Consider the following 17012-nt stretch of genomic DNA (forward strand, 5'->3'; position numbering starts at 1 on the left):
CATCATACTCTATGTGGCAGAAATGAAGTAGGTTGTTTAGGGAAGTCCGAATTTTCTCCAATTAGGAAACATATTTTATTGCTAATAAGAATAATGATGATGATAATATGAAATGGTTTGATGGTATGTTTTATTAAAGAAAATCTAAGAGGTTGTTTATCAAATATGTATGATTTTGTTTTAAAAGATAATCATATGCATTGCTTAGCTGAAATGTTCCGAATTTGATCTCTGGCTTTAGCTTATTTTTAGCCTTAAAATATTCCAATTGAGCTGAAAATGAATTTTGGCCTGTAAGTTGATCGGCCCAGGCCTGTCTAAATTCAAACGGCTAAAGGCAGTTTGAATATGGGCCCAGTAGATTTGAGCCCGCAGAGTGACCGAACATCTCGTTTTGAAGAAAATTAGATACTTGTCTCACTTTTATTAATTATTAATTATTAAAATTATAAATTAGCTTATGAGTTGTGAATCTTTTTTTTTTATTTTTACTAAAATATATCTATTTTTAAATTTGGTCCTTTCTAATTGTTCAGACAGAAAAATATAACTTAAATTACTATTTTTTTCTCATTTAATTATCCCTGATTAAGTCTTAGTATGTTTAAGGCATTCTCTCATAAGTCCTATGTTTACGATATTTTTCTTGCTACTATTAAAATTATGATGAAATTGTAAAAAAATAATATTAATGACTAAGATGATATTTGGCATCGATGATGCTGATTTTAAATGATGATTTAACGATTTTTTTCAAAAATTGGTAAATTTTATTATTTGGTACCATTTTTGCTATGTTAGCTGATTTTTGAGTTTACTTGGTACAGATTTTCAAGGGATGATTATTTTTGCATTGGAATTATTATTCAATGCCATGTCATCTTCTAAAAATTAGAATCAGCTAAAAATTAGAAAATCATAAAAAATGATGATCCTTGAAAAGGGCCTATTTCCTAAAAATCATCAAAATTAACCAATCAAATAGAAATTTCAGCACCAATTCCTCTAACACCAACGTGACTACGATATGACAGTGATTTACAAGAAATCAACATCCATGCCAAACAACCTCTTAAATATCCCTATTTTATTAACCCTCCCTCTGAATCAATCAAGGATTCAATGGAGCTTGACTAAACCCAGATTCTGCAGTTCACGTCTCAATCTTACGGAAACGGCTACCACTGGACTTCGGTTGGACTTGGACCCGAAATGAAAGAACACTGACATCCTATAGGCTGTCCTATTCTTATTTTACATTCATATGCTATAGAGTTTTTTTTTTTTTTTTTTATTCTCTAAAGATGGCCATTAGCTATACAATCTATGGACCACGATCCTGTGGCGTCAAGGGCTCAACTCAAGCCATGCTAAATATACAAATTTATTTTCATGTTTCCTTATGCTGTGTTTGGTTGCAATGTAAATAAATTTGCACCTGATGCAAAACATGACAGTGCTATATATTCTGACTTATTTTTGTTTCAAAATTTATCTTATTTTGTTTTATTGCGGTACAGATGAAGTAAGTGAAGACATGAAGTAGAATAAAATAAAATTAAACAAGAATTTTCAATTTTTATATTTGCACCCCCATGCATTTGTACTAGTGCAAATAAATTTAAAATAAGGAAGTCTAGAAATTTTCTCATTTTTTTGAAATTTTGATTTTTTTAATTCATGTCGTTTTCAAAATTACCAACTATCCTCAGCTTTCTCGTAAGTCATCTCTAATTTAGTAGAGTTTCTCTCCTAAATTATCTCTAATTATTATTTATCTTCTCCCCCACTTTTTATCTACATCTATCTAAAGAAGGTTTGAAATAAAAATTTTAAGAATTATTAAATATTCTAAAAAAATTATATAATAACTTTAAAATATTTATTAAAAAGACAAAAAATAATTATAATCGATTTAATAATATTCATATTATTAATAGTTATATATTGTTACAAAATTCATCACAAAATTATGCACAAACAATATAAATTATGATTTTTTGGATTATTCAATCTACATGTTATTCAAATAATAAAAATCTAACACTAAAAATTAAATATTATTTAAATATTTCAATAACTAAATATCTTAAATAAAAATATTAAAATTAATACTTTACATCAAATAATAATATATTTTAAATATTTAGTTAAATAACTATATATTTTAAATAATGAAATATTTAACATAAAAAAATTATGTACTAATAGTAGTATAATTCTATGGATTATTAAATTCAATAACTAATTAATATTTTAAAATTTAAATAATTATATTATTTCAATAAATAAATAACATTGTGAATAACTAATTTCATTTATACCAGTTAATAATTATAGAAAATAACTTTCAAAAATTATTGTTTATTAATACTTTTAAAAACTTAATCTTTATTTATTATATATTTATCTATACTGGAATTAATATTTATTGTATTTTAGTAATTATTTATTGTTTTGTCATAAATATATTTTCAATAATTATGTATAAATCTATTTTTGCTTTGTTATTTAATAGAAATTTTCCAATAATTATTGGAGTTGAAACTACTATTATTTAGCATTTTAAATTTAATTTATTGTGTATTTTCACTCTAAATTTTTAATAATTATTGGAGATTAAACTATTGTTTACGACCAAACAACCAAATCAACCTAGTCAGGTTGGGGGGCTAGTCACACAGGTTATATCGGTTTGGGTTAATATTTAGTTTGGTCGGTTGTTTCAAAAGATTTAAAAACTTGCAAAATAAAATTTAAAAATTAAGTTTAAATTAAAAAATACAATGACATTATTAAAAAAATAAATCTAAAAATTAAATTTATGATATAAACTATTTTAACCTAAGAAATATTGGAATTTTTCCACTTTCTTGTATTAAAAATATATATTTAAAATATTAAATATTAATATATATCTTTGGTCGGGTCGTTCAATTTTAGTCAGTTTGCAAATGGCCAAAGATAAATTGGTCCAACCCAATCGGGTTAGGAAATTGTTGAACCAAAGCCGAATGGAAATACTAGAAATCAGGTTGTTCAATTTCATTAATTTGATTCGGAATGGCAACGAGGCAGGGCGAGGACAAGGAGCCTCTCCCCATCTCCGTCCCCACAAAAACCCCATCCACGTCCCCATCCCCATCCCTGCTAATGGGGGCAATGTTATCCCCATCCCCGTCTTCACGGGGTCCTCACTCCCAGTGATTCTTTATAATGTCAACCATTATGTTTTTGTTTTTATTTTATTTAAAAAATAAAAAATAAAATGATTAAAATTTACAATCCTATTGGAAAAGATTCAAGCATATTCAACCATATTTTTAAAAAATATTAACATATAGACATATGTGTGTATATATATACATATATAAACGTATGTGTCTATATAAATATATATTAGTGGGATCGGGGTCCGCGCCGGAGCAAAGAGTGCTCTCCCCGTTCCTGCCAATGAGGATAAAAATTTCCCCATGTTCATCCCCGTGGGGGAAAATCATCCCCATCCCCTCCCCATTCGGGGTAGATCCCACGGAGATCGGGAAAATGGGAAAAATTACCATCCCTAAGTTTGATAAACAATTTTATCTAAAATTAATTATAGTTATTTTTATATCATAAAAAATATATAAAATATAAATAATTATTAATTATTATATAAAACAATATATACTCTTACATATTTTTATTGTTTATCTTTAATTTAAACACGAGTCCCCGCTAGTATCTATTATTTGGAAGATATTTTCAATACACCGTGGGATGTGGGTGTGGTATCCATGTGAGAAGCAGATCCCAATTCTACGATATGCAGCGGAAATCATTCTCCTAGAACATCCTCTCATTCAAATGAATTTCCCCATCTTATCAAGTACATGATATTCTAAATATGTGGCGTAACATTGTATTCTATGGAGGAAAAGGTTTGGACTTTGGACCACCAAGCACCAACTACTAATTGGCAAATTGCTTTTGCTTGTTTGGCTAGAAGTTCGTATCCTCCTCTCCCAATGTCAAGCAAGATTACGTGGCGTATCATAATTGTTGCAGTATGTCCGGTTCAAATTCAAACCGGTTAATTGCAGAAGACTCGCCCATGGATAGGATAATCGGATTTGTATGGATTGGTGACCATGGACCCAGGGCCCCGCATATCTATACAAACATGAAAGATGTGGTGGGCTTAGGCTTAGCATCCCTCAAAGATTGGTGGTCCGTCCCCATCCAGTGAAGCGAGCGATCACATTTGGTCTGAACTCTGAACTCTGAAGATTTCCTTTCTCTGCCCGACTGCCCTTTTCCGTTCTCTCGCTCTCCAGAGTCCAGACACTCTCTACCCTTTTACCCACTCACTCTGATGATTCAGTAAAGCCACCAACCGAAAAGAGGGGAACAGCAAAATGTCATTTGCACCAGCACCACCGATTGCTCGTCTGCAGTCTCTATTCCTCTCTTCACCTCTCACTCTCAAGCTCTCATCTTCTTTCTCTCAAAGGACTATCAGCAGGAATCGACCGACGCCCGCTTCCTATCCATCCATACGGGCCTTGGATCTTGATCAAAACACGGTATTCTCCACATCTCGTTTCTCTGTTTCTGTTTCTTTTTCCTTCTTTTTTTAGAATTTTAAATAAATTTGTGTAATAATGTGCAAAATGATTGTAGGTTGTAGCTATAACGGTGGGGGTAGTTAGCGTTGCGGTTGGTATTGGAATACCAGTCTTTTATGAAACTCAAATCGATAATGCCGTAAGTGTTTCTCCCAATTATCTGGTGTGATTATAATTTTAATGAAAAAGAAATAACCAATTGAATGCTCTTCTTCACTTGTTTGCAATTCTATTGCAAAACTGCAACAGGCAAAGCGAGAGAACACGCAACCATGCTTCCCTTGTAATGGATCAGGCGCTCGTAAGCTCATCATCTCTGCTATTTCTGTCTTTTCTCTTTTGTCTAAGTTTTAAGGAACGGAAACGGACCAAACGGTAGACCTAAGACCATAGTTTCAGCAGCTCAATTACTCGGTCAGTTCGTTTAGATTACATGCCAAGATCAGTCCATTAATGTGATCTCATGTGTTTATTTTTAGAGTCAAATACCCGACTGACGGAAGTCTTGAGTCGGGTCTTTGCCTTTCCTGCCCAGAAAAGGCAAAAATATTTGGATAAGAAATGCAGCCCCAGTTACTTGGGTTATAATGTCATTCCTTGACGCAATTGCATCTCGACATTTTTGTTACATTTGCCCTCCGGCAAGTGGCAACCAATAAAATTGGGCAGGAGCAATTGGAATATTTTGTGGGAATGGGGATTATCGCTTGTTCTGTTTGTTTTGTTAGTTGATGAGCCAAGTCTGCAAAGATGGGCTTTGCTTTTCCACAGAAAGCTTGGCAGGATTTAAATGGACGAATTCAACCAATTTCAATAGAATGCCCAATTGAAAATCTTTAGGAGCAGCCAATTTGAGAAGAACAGAAATCAGAAAACCAGTGGATATTGTCCGTGTGACAGTCCTATTGCTAGACGCGGTGAATTAATGACCGAATTCTGCTGCTACATGAGCAGCCGCAGGACAAAACTATTGCGTTACCGAATTCATCGAATAGCCAAAATTGTTGATCATAGTTCTTAATTGTATGGCTTAAATTTCAGAGAGATGCAGATTTTGCATGGGAACAGGCACGGTGACAGTGGAGCTTGGAGGAGACGAGAAAGAAGTTTCGCGGTGCATCAACTGTGAAGGTGTTGGCTCCTCGACATGTACAACATGCCAAGGTTCTGGTATCCAACCTCGCTACCTCGATCGCAGGTATGCCACGAATTTATCTTTCTAAATTATAACTGTTCATCTTTCGACATGCACAATTATCAAAATGCAGGCAGCTGGCAGGCAGGAGACCACCACCAATTGATGGTCTCGGGCTCACTTTTCATGCGTCTTCTTGTCAATTCATCCCTGTGCAAGCATTTTTCTTTAATATACGACGATGGGGTTTTGTTGAATAGGGAATTCAAAGATGATGACTAGGCTGAGAAGGAGGAGCACCAATGACTATCTCTGTAATTGCGGGATTGGAATCATTTGGCCAATGAATATATTACGTATGAGCGGATGTAACCAGGAACAACACGTTTTACAACAATTATTTCATTTCCCACTTTGTTTTGTAAATGTACTACGCCAAATTTCCATAACACATTGTTTGGTTTGGTGCTATTCCATCCATCCCTAAGATCCACCTCTCTGTCACTCTCTCCACATCCTCCATTGACATGTTATGTAAATAAAAATGCACCAAGCTAAGCCATTTGATCTTTTAATACCGTGTATCATTTAATTCTTTAGGTAGCCCTTTCCTTCTAACAGCTCTCACTCTATTGTAGTTTCAGTGGGCCTTTTTTGTAACAGCTTTCGCTCCATTTTCCTTCTCCCAAATACCTCTTTCTATGATCTATACCTGAAACATGGGATTGGTTTTTAATACATAGGACTCTTTAGAAGGGTTTAAACCGAACGTATAGGAACATGGCAAGAATCCAAGATATTGCCATTGCTTGAAAAGGTATGTGAAGTACCAAAGAGAGGCCAGATTTTAGGTCCATGTGTCTTTACATCTATGTTTTATGTCCCTTCTACTCACCTGCTTGCCCATCAAAAGCAGTGCAAGCACCAATGTTGAGTTCCTCTCATGGTTCCCAGGAGTTAAGAGTTAAGACTAAGAAAATGCTTGGAAGGGAATATCAAAATGCACATTAAAAAATGTAATACTCGTAGCTATGGTTTTAGTTTTTACTTTAGGTTGTGTTTGGTTTGAAAGAAAAGATAGGGAAAGGAAGGAGGGAGAGATGTACAAGTTTTCTCTTGTAATAACGTACTCCCTCTCTTTCCCTACCTTTTCTTCAGTCTTGGTAAATGTAATAGGTGAGGAATGAAAATATTGTGATTTTCTGGGTAAAGGACGAAGGGACTTCAACCGCGAGGTCATCAGACCATGTTTTATTCTCTCTTATTAGGGGTGTTCACGGGTCGGGTTGGGTCGGTTTTTTGGGATTTTCCCAACCAACCCGACCTGGTCGAGTTAGCTAAGGTGGGAATCGAAACCGACCCACTGATAGGTCAAACCGATTTGGTCGGTTTGAGTCGGGTTGGGTCGGTTTGGGTCGGTTTCGGTTTTGCTCTTATACAAAGCCAAATAAAATCTGAATTACTTGATAATTTGATATTCAAGAGTCCAAGATAAATCTAAATTTAATTCAGGTAAAGAATAAAATCAATAAATTCTTCATGTAAAAACAAGTGTCAATAATGGGCCTTCTAGAGTAAAAAACTAGGTATATCTATGAAGGTAAATCAATAAAATAAAAATTTAGAAACCTTCTAAATTCTAATCTAGGTAAAAAACTAAAAAATGACATCTAATTGAATTCTAACTATAATTGCCTAATGGGCCTTTTAGAGTTCTAGTTCTAGTAGAAGTCTAAAAATAGAAGACTATTAGGAATTAGGAAACTACTCAAACTAGGAAGTAGGGAACTACCAAACTAGTAGAATACTAGTTCGGTTTGGGTCGGGTTGCAAGAAAACCAAAACCGACCCGAGATTTCGGTTTATGTATGTGCCCAACCCGAAACCGACCGGTACAAATGAAAACCCGGCTGACTCGGGTTGGATCGATCCGGGTTGGTCGGTTTGGTGGCATTCTTATGAACAGCCCTATCTGTTATAGCCAGCTTGTTTGCAACTTTGAGAAATATTGCGTATTACTTCGATTTTGTTCTCTTCTCAATTTTGTTGGTTGAGATGTACCTGGCCGATTCTACTGGATTCCATTACAAATTTATTTTTTTAATAAAGTAATATACTGAGAAATGAAAAAAAAAATGTCAAAATTTTGCCAAGCCTCAAAAGAGTACGATGGCGGCATAGTGCTTCTTTCATATCATATGATACGATAGCTCTATGTAGAGATGTGTTAAACTGTTAGGCTGCGTTTTGGTTGCAGTGCAATTTTGAATTAGATACAAATTTTGCATATGATTCAGTTTTGTATTTGTTTGTTTGTAACGATGATGATTTGCATTTGTGCTTGATACAAATTTTATTACTTTTTAGTTCATTTTCATTCACACTCCGGATTCAGTGCGTCCACTAAACTTATGACATGTCATTCGATGCTCAACTGGCCATCAGACCCATCGCCTACAACCGTTGAAGCTTTATGACTGATAACAATATTTTTAAATAAAAATTGATAAATTATAAATTTTTTCTAAACAAAAGTTAATACCAACAGAAAATTCCAAAACCCTCACGTTCTCTGTTCTCAGACTCAGACCTTACTCCCCCAACGTAACCATTAATCTTCGACAACTGTGGATTTTAACGGCAACAGTGTTGAAAGAGAGAGAGAGTCAAACAATCTATTTCTTCCATCATCTGGTGACAAAGGCTCTATCTGTTCATCATCCTTTTATTCCCTTTTCCAGGATTAAACAAGAGTGTGAAGCAGTTCTCTATCAGATTATGGATTTTGCACTTCCAAGACATTGTTCTTTTTTCCCAAATAATATCACGCCTATGTCGTGTTCTATGATTTTCTTTTCTTTGATCCATCTCATCTTCCGATGGACCCACTTGGCCCTTGCCAAAAGAGAGATATGAAGAATTTTTTCTGTATTTCTTCCTATTACAAAGGAGGGTGGGCAGGTCAAATCTAGTTATCAAACAGACCCTCGTCCATTCGGGAGATGAAAACCACCACACAAAAAAAAAAAGAAAAAAAAAAAACAATGAACAAAGATTCCATCATTAGAGTTGGATTCATTTAGAAGAAAAGATGAAAAACCCTAGACACAGATAGCAAGCTAGCAGCTTTCCTTTCAACACTTTTGATGTTTGAGACTTTGTGTTCACATTGTTAATTGCCGCCCTTTGTCGTTAAAATCCACAGTTGCTGTTCTGTTGCGGTTTGAACACCAATGATGAAGGTTAATGGTTAGGTTGGGGGAGCAAGGTTTGAGTTTGAGAATAGAGAACACGAGAGTTTTAAAATTTTCTGTTGGTATTAGTTTTTGCTTACAAAAATTTTATAATTTATCAAATTTTTATTTAAAAATATTGTTATCAGCCATAAAGCTTCAATACTGTTATCCCTTTTGAGTCCAAACACATTGGATGGGAATTGTTTCATTCACTAATATGAAATTTTTACATCTCAATAACAGATGTAAAACTTGCATCACCTTCCTCTTATCTCAATAACAAATTGTTATCCCTTTTGAGTCCACTTTGTATCATCTTGCTTCCCACTTTATTCCCAAACAAATAGCTCTCTTCATACCTCGTAGGGGTATAAGCGAGTCAAGCTACTCATGAATTATTCAAGCTCAATTTGTAGATAATTAAGTTCGAGCTGAGCTTGAATAACTTGAATAGTTAACCTAATCAAGATTTCAGCTTCATAATACTCAGTTCAAGCGGTTGGCGAGCCTAATTGAGTAGTTAATAAAATATTACTTTTTTTATATATTTTTACTTGTAATACTCTCAATATATTATGCTATTTAACATTTTTTATTCTTTTTACCTAGGGTTGCCTTTTTACCTCATCGAGATAAGTTCAAGTCGGAAAAACAAAACTCAATTGAGTTTGCCTCAAATTTCAAGTTGCGAGTTTTTGTAATTGAGTCAAGCTTGAGTTGTGAAGTGTGTATTGACTCGATTCAATTCAACTTGACTTTGCATATAAGGTAGGACCAGACCATTTTGCTTCCTATGATCCTATTTTATGCACAAGTATACCAGAATTTACACTGAACTTATTGAGATGCAAAGAACAGAGGCAAGCTTAGAAAGCCCAAGCCGGCGCATAAGGCTCTTCTACCATACGCATATCGAAAGCCGTAAGTCAGTTGAAAGTCACTCCTGGTGAACCGGGCGTACTCCTTCACATTTCTTCTCTTATGATTTTTGCTACTTTGTTTAGTGGATATCAAAGAGAGTGTAAGTCTAGTCACTCAACTAATCCACTCGTGGAGTGGTAGTGGTATAGTAGTTGTGTGGTAGTTGAGACTGAGATGAGGACCCCTTTTCTCTCTTCAGGTAGTACCCCTCTCGTGCCCACGTCCTCATATTCGCATTCCCATGCATTTACACCAACGTTGTGTTAGGAAATTGTTTCCATCAGCTAGTCGCTATATATTAGACAAATATGTAAAATTTACTTCTGTTTTGATAAGTTTCACCTCAAATTAGATCTTATATGTCATCACATTGGCAATGAATGTGTGGTATCTAAGCTTTTGCTAATTTATTCTTGTTTAGCAATAATTAAGGCCATGTTTGATGCATCTTTCTGTGCGGTCTGTTGATTATTTACAAGCTCGGCAAAATACAATTTGGTCTATTCTCATTTGGTTCATAGTAGATCTAGTTGTCAAAATCCAATGTGCCGAAAAGATGCGGTAAGTTCAAAACGGACGATTTTTGAGAGCTTAGAGCTTTTACGTTTTTTTTTTTTTTTTTTCTATTCATCTTTGTGTGGAAAAACACACCTTAACCAAATGTACTTCAAGCTGCTCAAATCTTATTGTAAAAGCTCAATACGTCTTTTGACCGTTAGACCTACAAGAAGATCTTTCCAAAAAGACTTGCCAAACGTCCCCTAAATCTTTTATAGTTAGCATTACCTAACTAATGGTTGATTTAATTGAGCAGCATAATCTTGATTTTTTATCCACATATATTATAGAAAAACAAGAATATAATAATATATAGGGAAAATTACTAAAACCTCCCATGAAGTTTGGTAATTGTAATCGCTTCCCCTAAACTTTCAGACATAATTCCAATTAGACTCCCCTCTGTTAAAATCCTCTAAAGAGGTATGAACATGTCCAAAATACCCATGCAGTTACTTTGACCAAAATGTTTATTTTCCAGGTTTTCTCTACATATGAATCGTTACCCTAAACCCTTACAATCTCTTTTTTGAAATTTATTTATTTTCCAAAATTTCCCTTCATATCAATTGCTCAAAGGAAAAACTACAACTATAAATTCTCTCTTTTTTTTTGTTTTTATAAAGTTTGTATTATTTTTCTATAGAAACCAGCCTCCATAATAACTGCATGGGTATTTTGGACATTTTTATGATTATTTTTAGAGGGTTCTAATAGAGGGGATCTACTTGCAGTTGTGTCATAAAATTCATGGAGGTAATTGCAATTACCGGACTTTAGGAGAGGTTTTAGCAACGCTCCAAAACTTCAGGGGAGGTTTCAGCAATTTACCCTAATATATAATAAGAATGATAAATCAACAATAAAAAAAAAGGTAGGGCAACTGGGCAAGTGTCAACATTTAATGGAAAATAACATCAAATTATATATCTTTGCTAAAACTTTTAATTTTGATCTTAATTTAATAAATGAACACATTCAAACTTATGTGTATCTTACTTTTGGGATATCCAAATTCAAGGGAACAAGCAAGGTAATCCTACCACTTTCAAGCTCTTGTAGTCATAATACAATATCACCATTTTTTCCTTAGGCCCCGTTTGCTTTTCGGTAAGTTATTTATCCAGGTAAATGTAATTACCCGGGTAAGTGTTTCCTAGGAAAGACTTACTCGGGTAAGTGCATTTACCAATGTTCTTTTATTTCCCATGTAAATAAGGCAATAACCATTTTAACTATAAAAATTCATTATTCAAAGGCATTTTTGTCCCATTTAAGTGTTGACAATTTTCCCCCAAGTGGGAAAGTTATTTATCCACCTAAGAGATGAGTAAGTGATACCCAAGAAAATAAACTTTCCTTGGTCCCCACATAAATCCGAAAAAAAGGAACATAGGATTCTTGGTCAATGGGATTTTGATTCCCATTGACTAACTTTCTCCCCTCTCAAAATCCAGAAAAAGAATGCCCCCTTAAACTAATATTCAAGCTCCCCATTGCAGCCAAACATCGCTATTGGGTTTTCTTCTTGTCGCTGCTTTCACCAGCCAAAAGTCTTGCCAAGCAAGGTAAATGCCGTCACCTAGTTTTTTATTTGAAAATTTGTACATATTAATTTAAATTATTAAGATAAATTCTAATGCTTGTTATTTTTAATCCTTTTTGACAATATTTTATTGTATTTTACTTTTAGAAAAAAATTATATATATAGATTTAGACCTAGATTTTTCTTAAATTTTATATGCTTTAAATCTAGATTTTTTTAATCATTGTTTCAATGTATAATTGCATTTTAGTAATATTTGTAATATTGTATTTTGTTGAATATATATATTTTTGAATGTCCTAAATCTCAAGATGTTGGATTAGAATAATGTTGTGCATCATATACACATATGTTACGAAAAATGTCAAGAAAAAAAGAAAAACGATAAAGAGAAAAACCATGTATATGTTTGGTTCCATTGGAGTTCCTAGAGAGGCCATTTATTACTTTAAATGTCTATCTGTACTATCTACATTTATTGTTTTCTTTTTGTTTGATGGGCATTACTTTAAATGTTTATTGCTTTTTACATCAAATTAACACCCATAAAAGTATGCTACATCAGCATTACACCCATAAAAACATGCTACATCAACATTTTATTTTAAAAAATGTTGAATGGTTAGGGAAAACAAAAATTTGACGTTTTCCCAAATGCCCTATGCACAAAAAACCAAGTATTTCTATTTCTTAGTGATTATTTGATAAATGATGTTTGATTTCATATGCAATAAATACAAATGCCCATATAGCAATGTGGTAGCATTTTTTTCAATAACTGCCAAGGGAACCAAACATCCTCCATGCTGTCAAATGAGTTTTTAGGCAAAATAATTTTTTGGGTCATTTACTTAGGCACCCCTGTAGTTTCACACAATTACTAAAACACCCCCTATGGTTTGCCTATTACTAAGACACCCCCATAATTTTCATCCACTTATTTTGAAAATTGTTACAAGCATTTGCATTCCTGTCTGAAACGGTAAAGTGACATATCAAAATATATATATATATATATATATATATATATATATATATATATATATATATATATATATATATATATAGGGCAATACTCCAACGATTTTTGTTCCAAAAATACCCCTCAATTATGGTCATATAATTTGTTTGAAACCGAGTCACTGAATCACATGTCAGCTCTTGATTGTTAACATGCTCCAGTTGACAGGCATCTTGATCGGAAGTCTTAACAAACAAGACATGTACCAGAGCTATATTAAACATTTCCTTGAATTGGAAAGACCAAGGATGTGAATCTCATGACTTGGGCTTTTTTAATTTTTTTTCCATTTGTCATATCATTATATTATATAATCACAAAATCGAAATAATCTGAGTACGGAATTCGAAATGAATTTGTATACAACTCTAACTCAGATATGCGAGTCATTTACTTTAAATCTGTTAGTTTTGCTTTTTATTACTTAAAAAATAAAAGGAAAAGTGAAAACTTTAACCACAAGACTATATTCCATCGCAAATTTTAATGTCGTCTGTAAAACCCTAATCCCCTTTTCTTTGTTGAACATAGAATTAAAGTAGAAGAAATGGGAACTCCAAATAGAAAGGGCTATACGCTCTATTTCACATATCTCCAGAAAGATGAAGAAATTAGAAAAGTTTATTGTCACTGGGCACAAATCTATAACTCCATAAATGCCGACTTCCACAGGTGAAGACATTGTTATAGAAAACTCTCAAGAAATTTGTGAAGCATATGAAATCTTGACTGAAGAGTACAAAGAAAACTGTTGCAAACCAAGCCGCTTCTAACCTGGTGCATTAACAAACGATTGCAGACCAAATAAGGGTGGAAGTCATTTGCAAGTAATTGTTTCAAGTGCCCATCGTTTCTTCTTCACTTGAGTACTCTGCTTTCTTTAAAACGCCTGCAGCTCATTTTAAATTTGATTCAGTAATGGCTTCCTTTTTATAGAGTAATTAACGTTTATTAATTTCTGCTCTTGAACTTATCTCAACTTCAAGACTTCTGAATCTTTACCTCAATCAATTGAATATAGCATACACTAAAGTCATCAAAACAGCAAGCTTATGTTCTCATTTGCGGAATAAAAGACACTGAACCTTGACTAAGTTTAATATGGTAGTATAAACATTTCAACATCAGAAATTTTTCCCCTGCAATCATTGTTAATGGCATCCACCCTAGAAGGGTTTGGTCTGTAACAGTCTTCTGTATTTTTCTTCTTTAGTCTTTACCGTATCTCGAACTTAGCGGAGGTCAAAGTATCTATTATTCTATTTTACTCTTTCTTTCTTTTTTACTTTTTAATTTGGAAAAAAATGAGATATTGACGGGTCCGTTCAAATGACTTACACATGTGACCTGAGATGCCATTACAATTCTGACCTGTCCCAATTTGATTGGAATTGCACCTCAGCACACATGTAACCAAGTGCAGGAAATATGAACTCCAAAAATAAGACAACTCGCAGGCTTCAACATTTATCGCATGAGTCGTGAGACGTTACGCACTACACTCGCTGCATTCTGTGTGATGTGTGTATGGCATCTTTTCCTGGTCGAGAGAGAGAACGTCACCAATGAATTTGTTGGAGAATTTTTCCTTTTTTAACGATGATCACTTGTGAGAAAGGCAGATTTTTTTTTTCTTTTTCTAGCAATAATTAAAGGTATTTTTAAGAGAAAATGACAAGAAAAAAATAAAGAAAGTTTAGCGAGGTATTTTGATAATTTAATGCCTTATGTTGTCTGCATTAATGGCTAAGAGGGTATTTATCACAACTTAAAGGTTAGGGGGGTCTTTGTTACAAAAAAAAGTGTAAAGGGTATTGCCAATGACCCTATAATATAAGGGGATATTTGTAATTTACCTAAAAGATTAATAGTTAGAGAAACTAATTTTTTTTTTTAAGGAAATTGTTTAAAACCCATCATCACTTTTTATGAATTCTCTTAAACTCACCATAACTTTTCAAAACTTCCAAAACTCAGCTATAATTCTTCTACCTTATCTTTTCTTGTTACTTCATCTTTTCAACACCTGCTTGTTAAACAAGTTCACTCACAAAACAAATGAGGGAGGCCATTGTTGGGGCTCATGAACTGGCAATGAACTTTGGCCATGCACAATTTACTCCAATTCACAAGGCCATCGCATTGATAACTGACCCAAATGGCATCCTCCGGCAAGCAGTCGCCAATGCTGGTGGTGGACAAGAGGCCGCAAACTCCTAACCAGTCCTCAATCAAGCCATGAAGAAAATTTCGTCTCAGCATCCTGCCCCGGATGAAATCCCTACAAGCACTTCTTTGATTAAGGTAATCAGGTGAGCCCAATCGTCGTAGAAATCTCGCGGCCATACTCATCTTGTCGTTGATCAATTGGTTCTTGGTCTTCTTGAGCATTCCCAAATCAGAGATCTCCTCAAGGAGGCTGGGGTTAGTGCGGCAAGAGTGAAATCAGAGGTTGAGAAGCTTCGAGGGGAGGAAGGAAGGAAGGTTGAAAGTGCTTTCAGCAACACCAATTTTCAGGCATTGAAGACTTATGGTCGTGACATTGGTAGAGACAAAGAGATTCGAAGAGTGGTAAGGATTCTCTCTAGAAGAACAAAGAACAATCCAGTTTTGATTGGAGAGACTGGTGTGGGTAAGACGTTTTGGTGGAAGGGCTGGCTCAGAGAATCGTCAGAGGAGATGTCCCAAGCAATCTTTTAGATGTGAGACTAATCGCTTTGGATATGGGTGCCCTTGTGGCTGGAGCCAAATACAGAGGAGAATTTGAGGAGAGGTTGAAAGCTGTATTGAAAGAGGTAGAAGAGGCTAAAGGGGAAGTAATTCTCCTCATTGATGAGATCCATCTGGTTCTTGGAGCTGGTCGAACTGAGGGTTCCATGGGTGCAGCTAATTTGTTCAAGCCAATGCTTACCAGAGGCCAGCTGAGGTGCATTGGTGCAACTACTCTTGAAGAGTACAAGAAATATGTTGAGAAGGATGATGCTTTTGGGAGACGATTCCAGCAAGTTTATGTTGCAGAGCCCAGTGTTGCACACACAATCAGCATTATTCGAGGATTGAAAGAGAGGTGTGAAGGTCACCATGGTGCTTGAATTCAAGACAGAGCTCTTGTGGTTGTTGCTCAGCTCTCTAGTCGTTACATTACTGGTATGTAACAAGTTCTTGTGGTTGATGAGTGGTTTTGGGGATTAAATTCAAAATTGTAATGCATGAACTTTTGATGGGAGTTGGGACATATTGTGACCAAATTTCCTATTTTGATGAGTTGCAGGTTAGAAGACATTTCAGGCCAGAGCTGCTCAATCGACTAGATGAGAGGGGTGTTGCTTTGGTCGTGTTTGATTCTTCTTTGGATATTGTTTTAGAGAAGATAGAAAAGAAAGATTTCAGCCACAGAAGAAGTAAAGAAGGATTGAGGATATCTCAAGATGACGATGTAAAAACGGGGATGGCAATCTTCAATGTGGGATATTACAAGGTATAATTATTTAAATATGGGGATTTCACCGACTGTTATTCTTCTCAGACGATGGGAACAGTCTTGACGAGTATCGAATGCGTATGGAGGAAGAAGTAGTAGCCAATGGATTGTCTAAAACTTTATAAGAGAATATCCTGTCCGTTAGTCATTGATGGGAGACACATCTTGTTCTTATTCAAGTTCTCAGACGAAGGGAGAAGCAGCGGCCGATGGAGGAAGAAAGTAGCGGCCAATGCTCTCTCTGTTAGGGTTTTGGGTTGAAGAATGATAAGGGTAATTTTGATATATTGCAAAATGGACTGAATATAATGAAGGGTAAAATAGTAAATTAATAATTGGACGTTTTGAAAAGTTACAGTGAGTTTAAAAAAATTCATAAAAAGTGATGGCGGATTTTGGATAATTACCCATTCTTTTATTATGTGTTTGATTCCGTTTATAATATTTTATATTTATGTGACTGCAAAACCGAGAAAAGCAATTAATGAGGACGTTTAGAACAC

At 34.5% G+C, this 17012-nt stretch overlaps 1 protein-coding gene and 1 pseudogene across 2 annotated transcripts; both read left to right on the top strand.

Annotated features, from left to right (window-relative positions):
- The first annotated feature begins 4177 nt into the window (after positions 1-4177).
- Positions 4178-6320, top strand: LQY1 (DnaJ/Hsp40 cysteine-rich domain superfamily protein). Of its 2 annotated transcripts, none has more exons than XM_088887357.1 (5): positions 4178-4568; positions 4666-4749; positions 4860-4911; positions 5652-5808; positions 5879-6016. In XM_088887357.1, exons 1-5 carry the CDS (start codon positions 4401-4403, stop codon positions 6003-6005), a joined length of 588 nt encoding a protein of 195 aa, XP_088743483.1. In that variant the 5' UTR covers positions 4178-4400; the 3' UTR covers positions 6006-6016. The 2 variants fall into 2 exon arrangements, with proteins under 2 accessions (XP_088743483.1, XP_010255157.1); XM_010256855.3 differs by having other exon boundaries at positions 4182-4568; positions 6006-6320.
- A 7364-nt stretch (positions 6321-13684) lies between these two features.
- Positions 13685-16305, top strand: LOC104595972 (chaperone protein ClpB1 pseudogene; annotated as a pseudogene).
- Positions 16306-17012: the final 707 nt, after the last annotated feature.

This window comes from Nelumbo nucifera, chromosome 5 (assembly GCF_055504915.1).
Source record: "Nelumbo nucifera cultivar China Antique chromosome 5, China Antique-T2T, whole genome shotgun sequence".
Classification (NCBI taxonomy): Eukaryota; Viridiplantae; Streptophyta; class Magnoliopsida; order Proteales; family Nelumbonaceae; genus Nelumbo; species Nelumbo nucifera.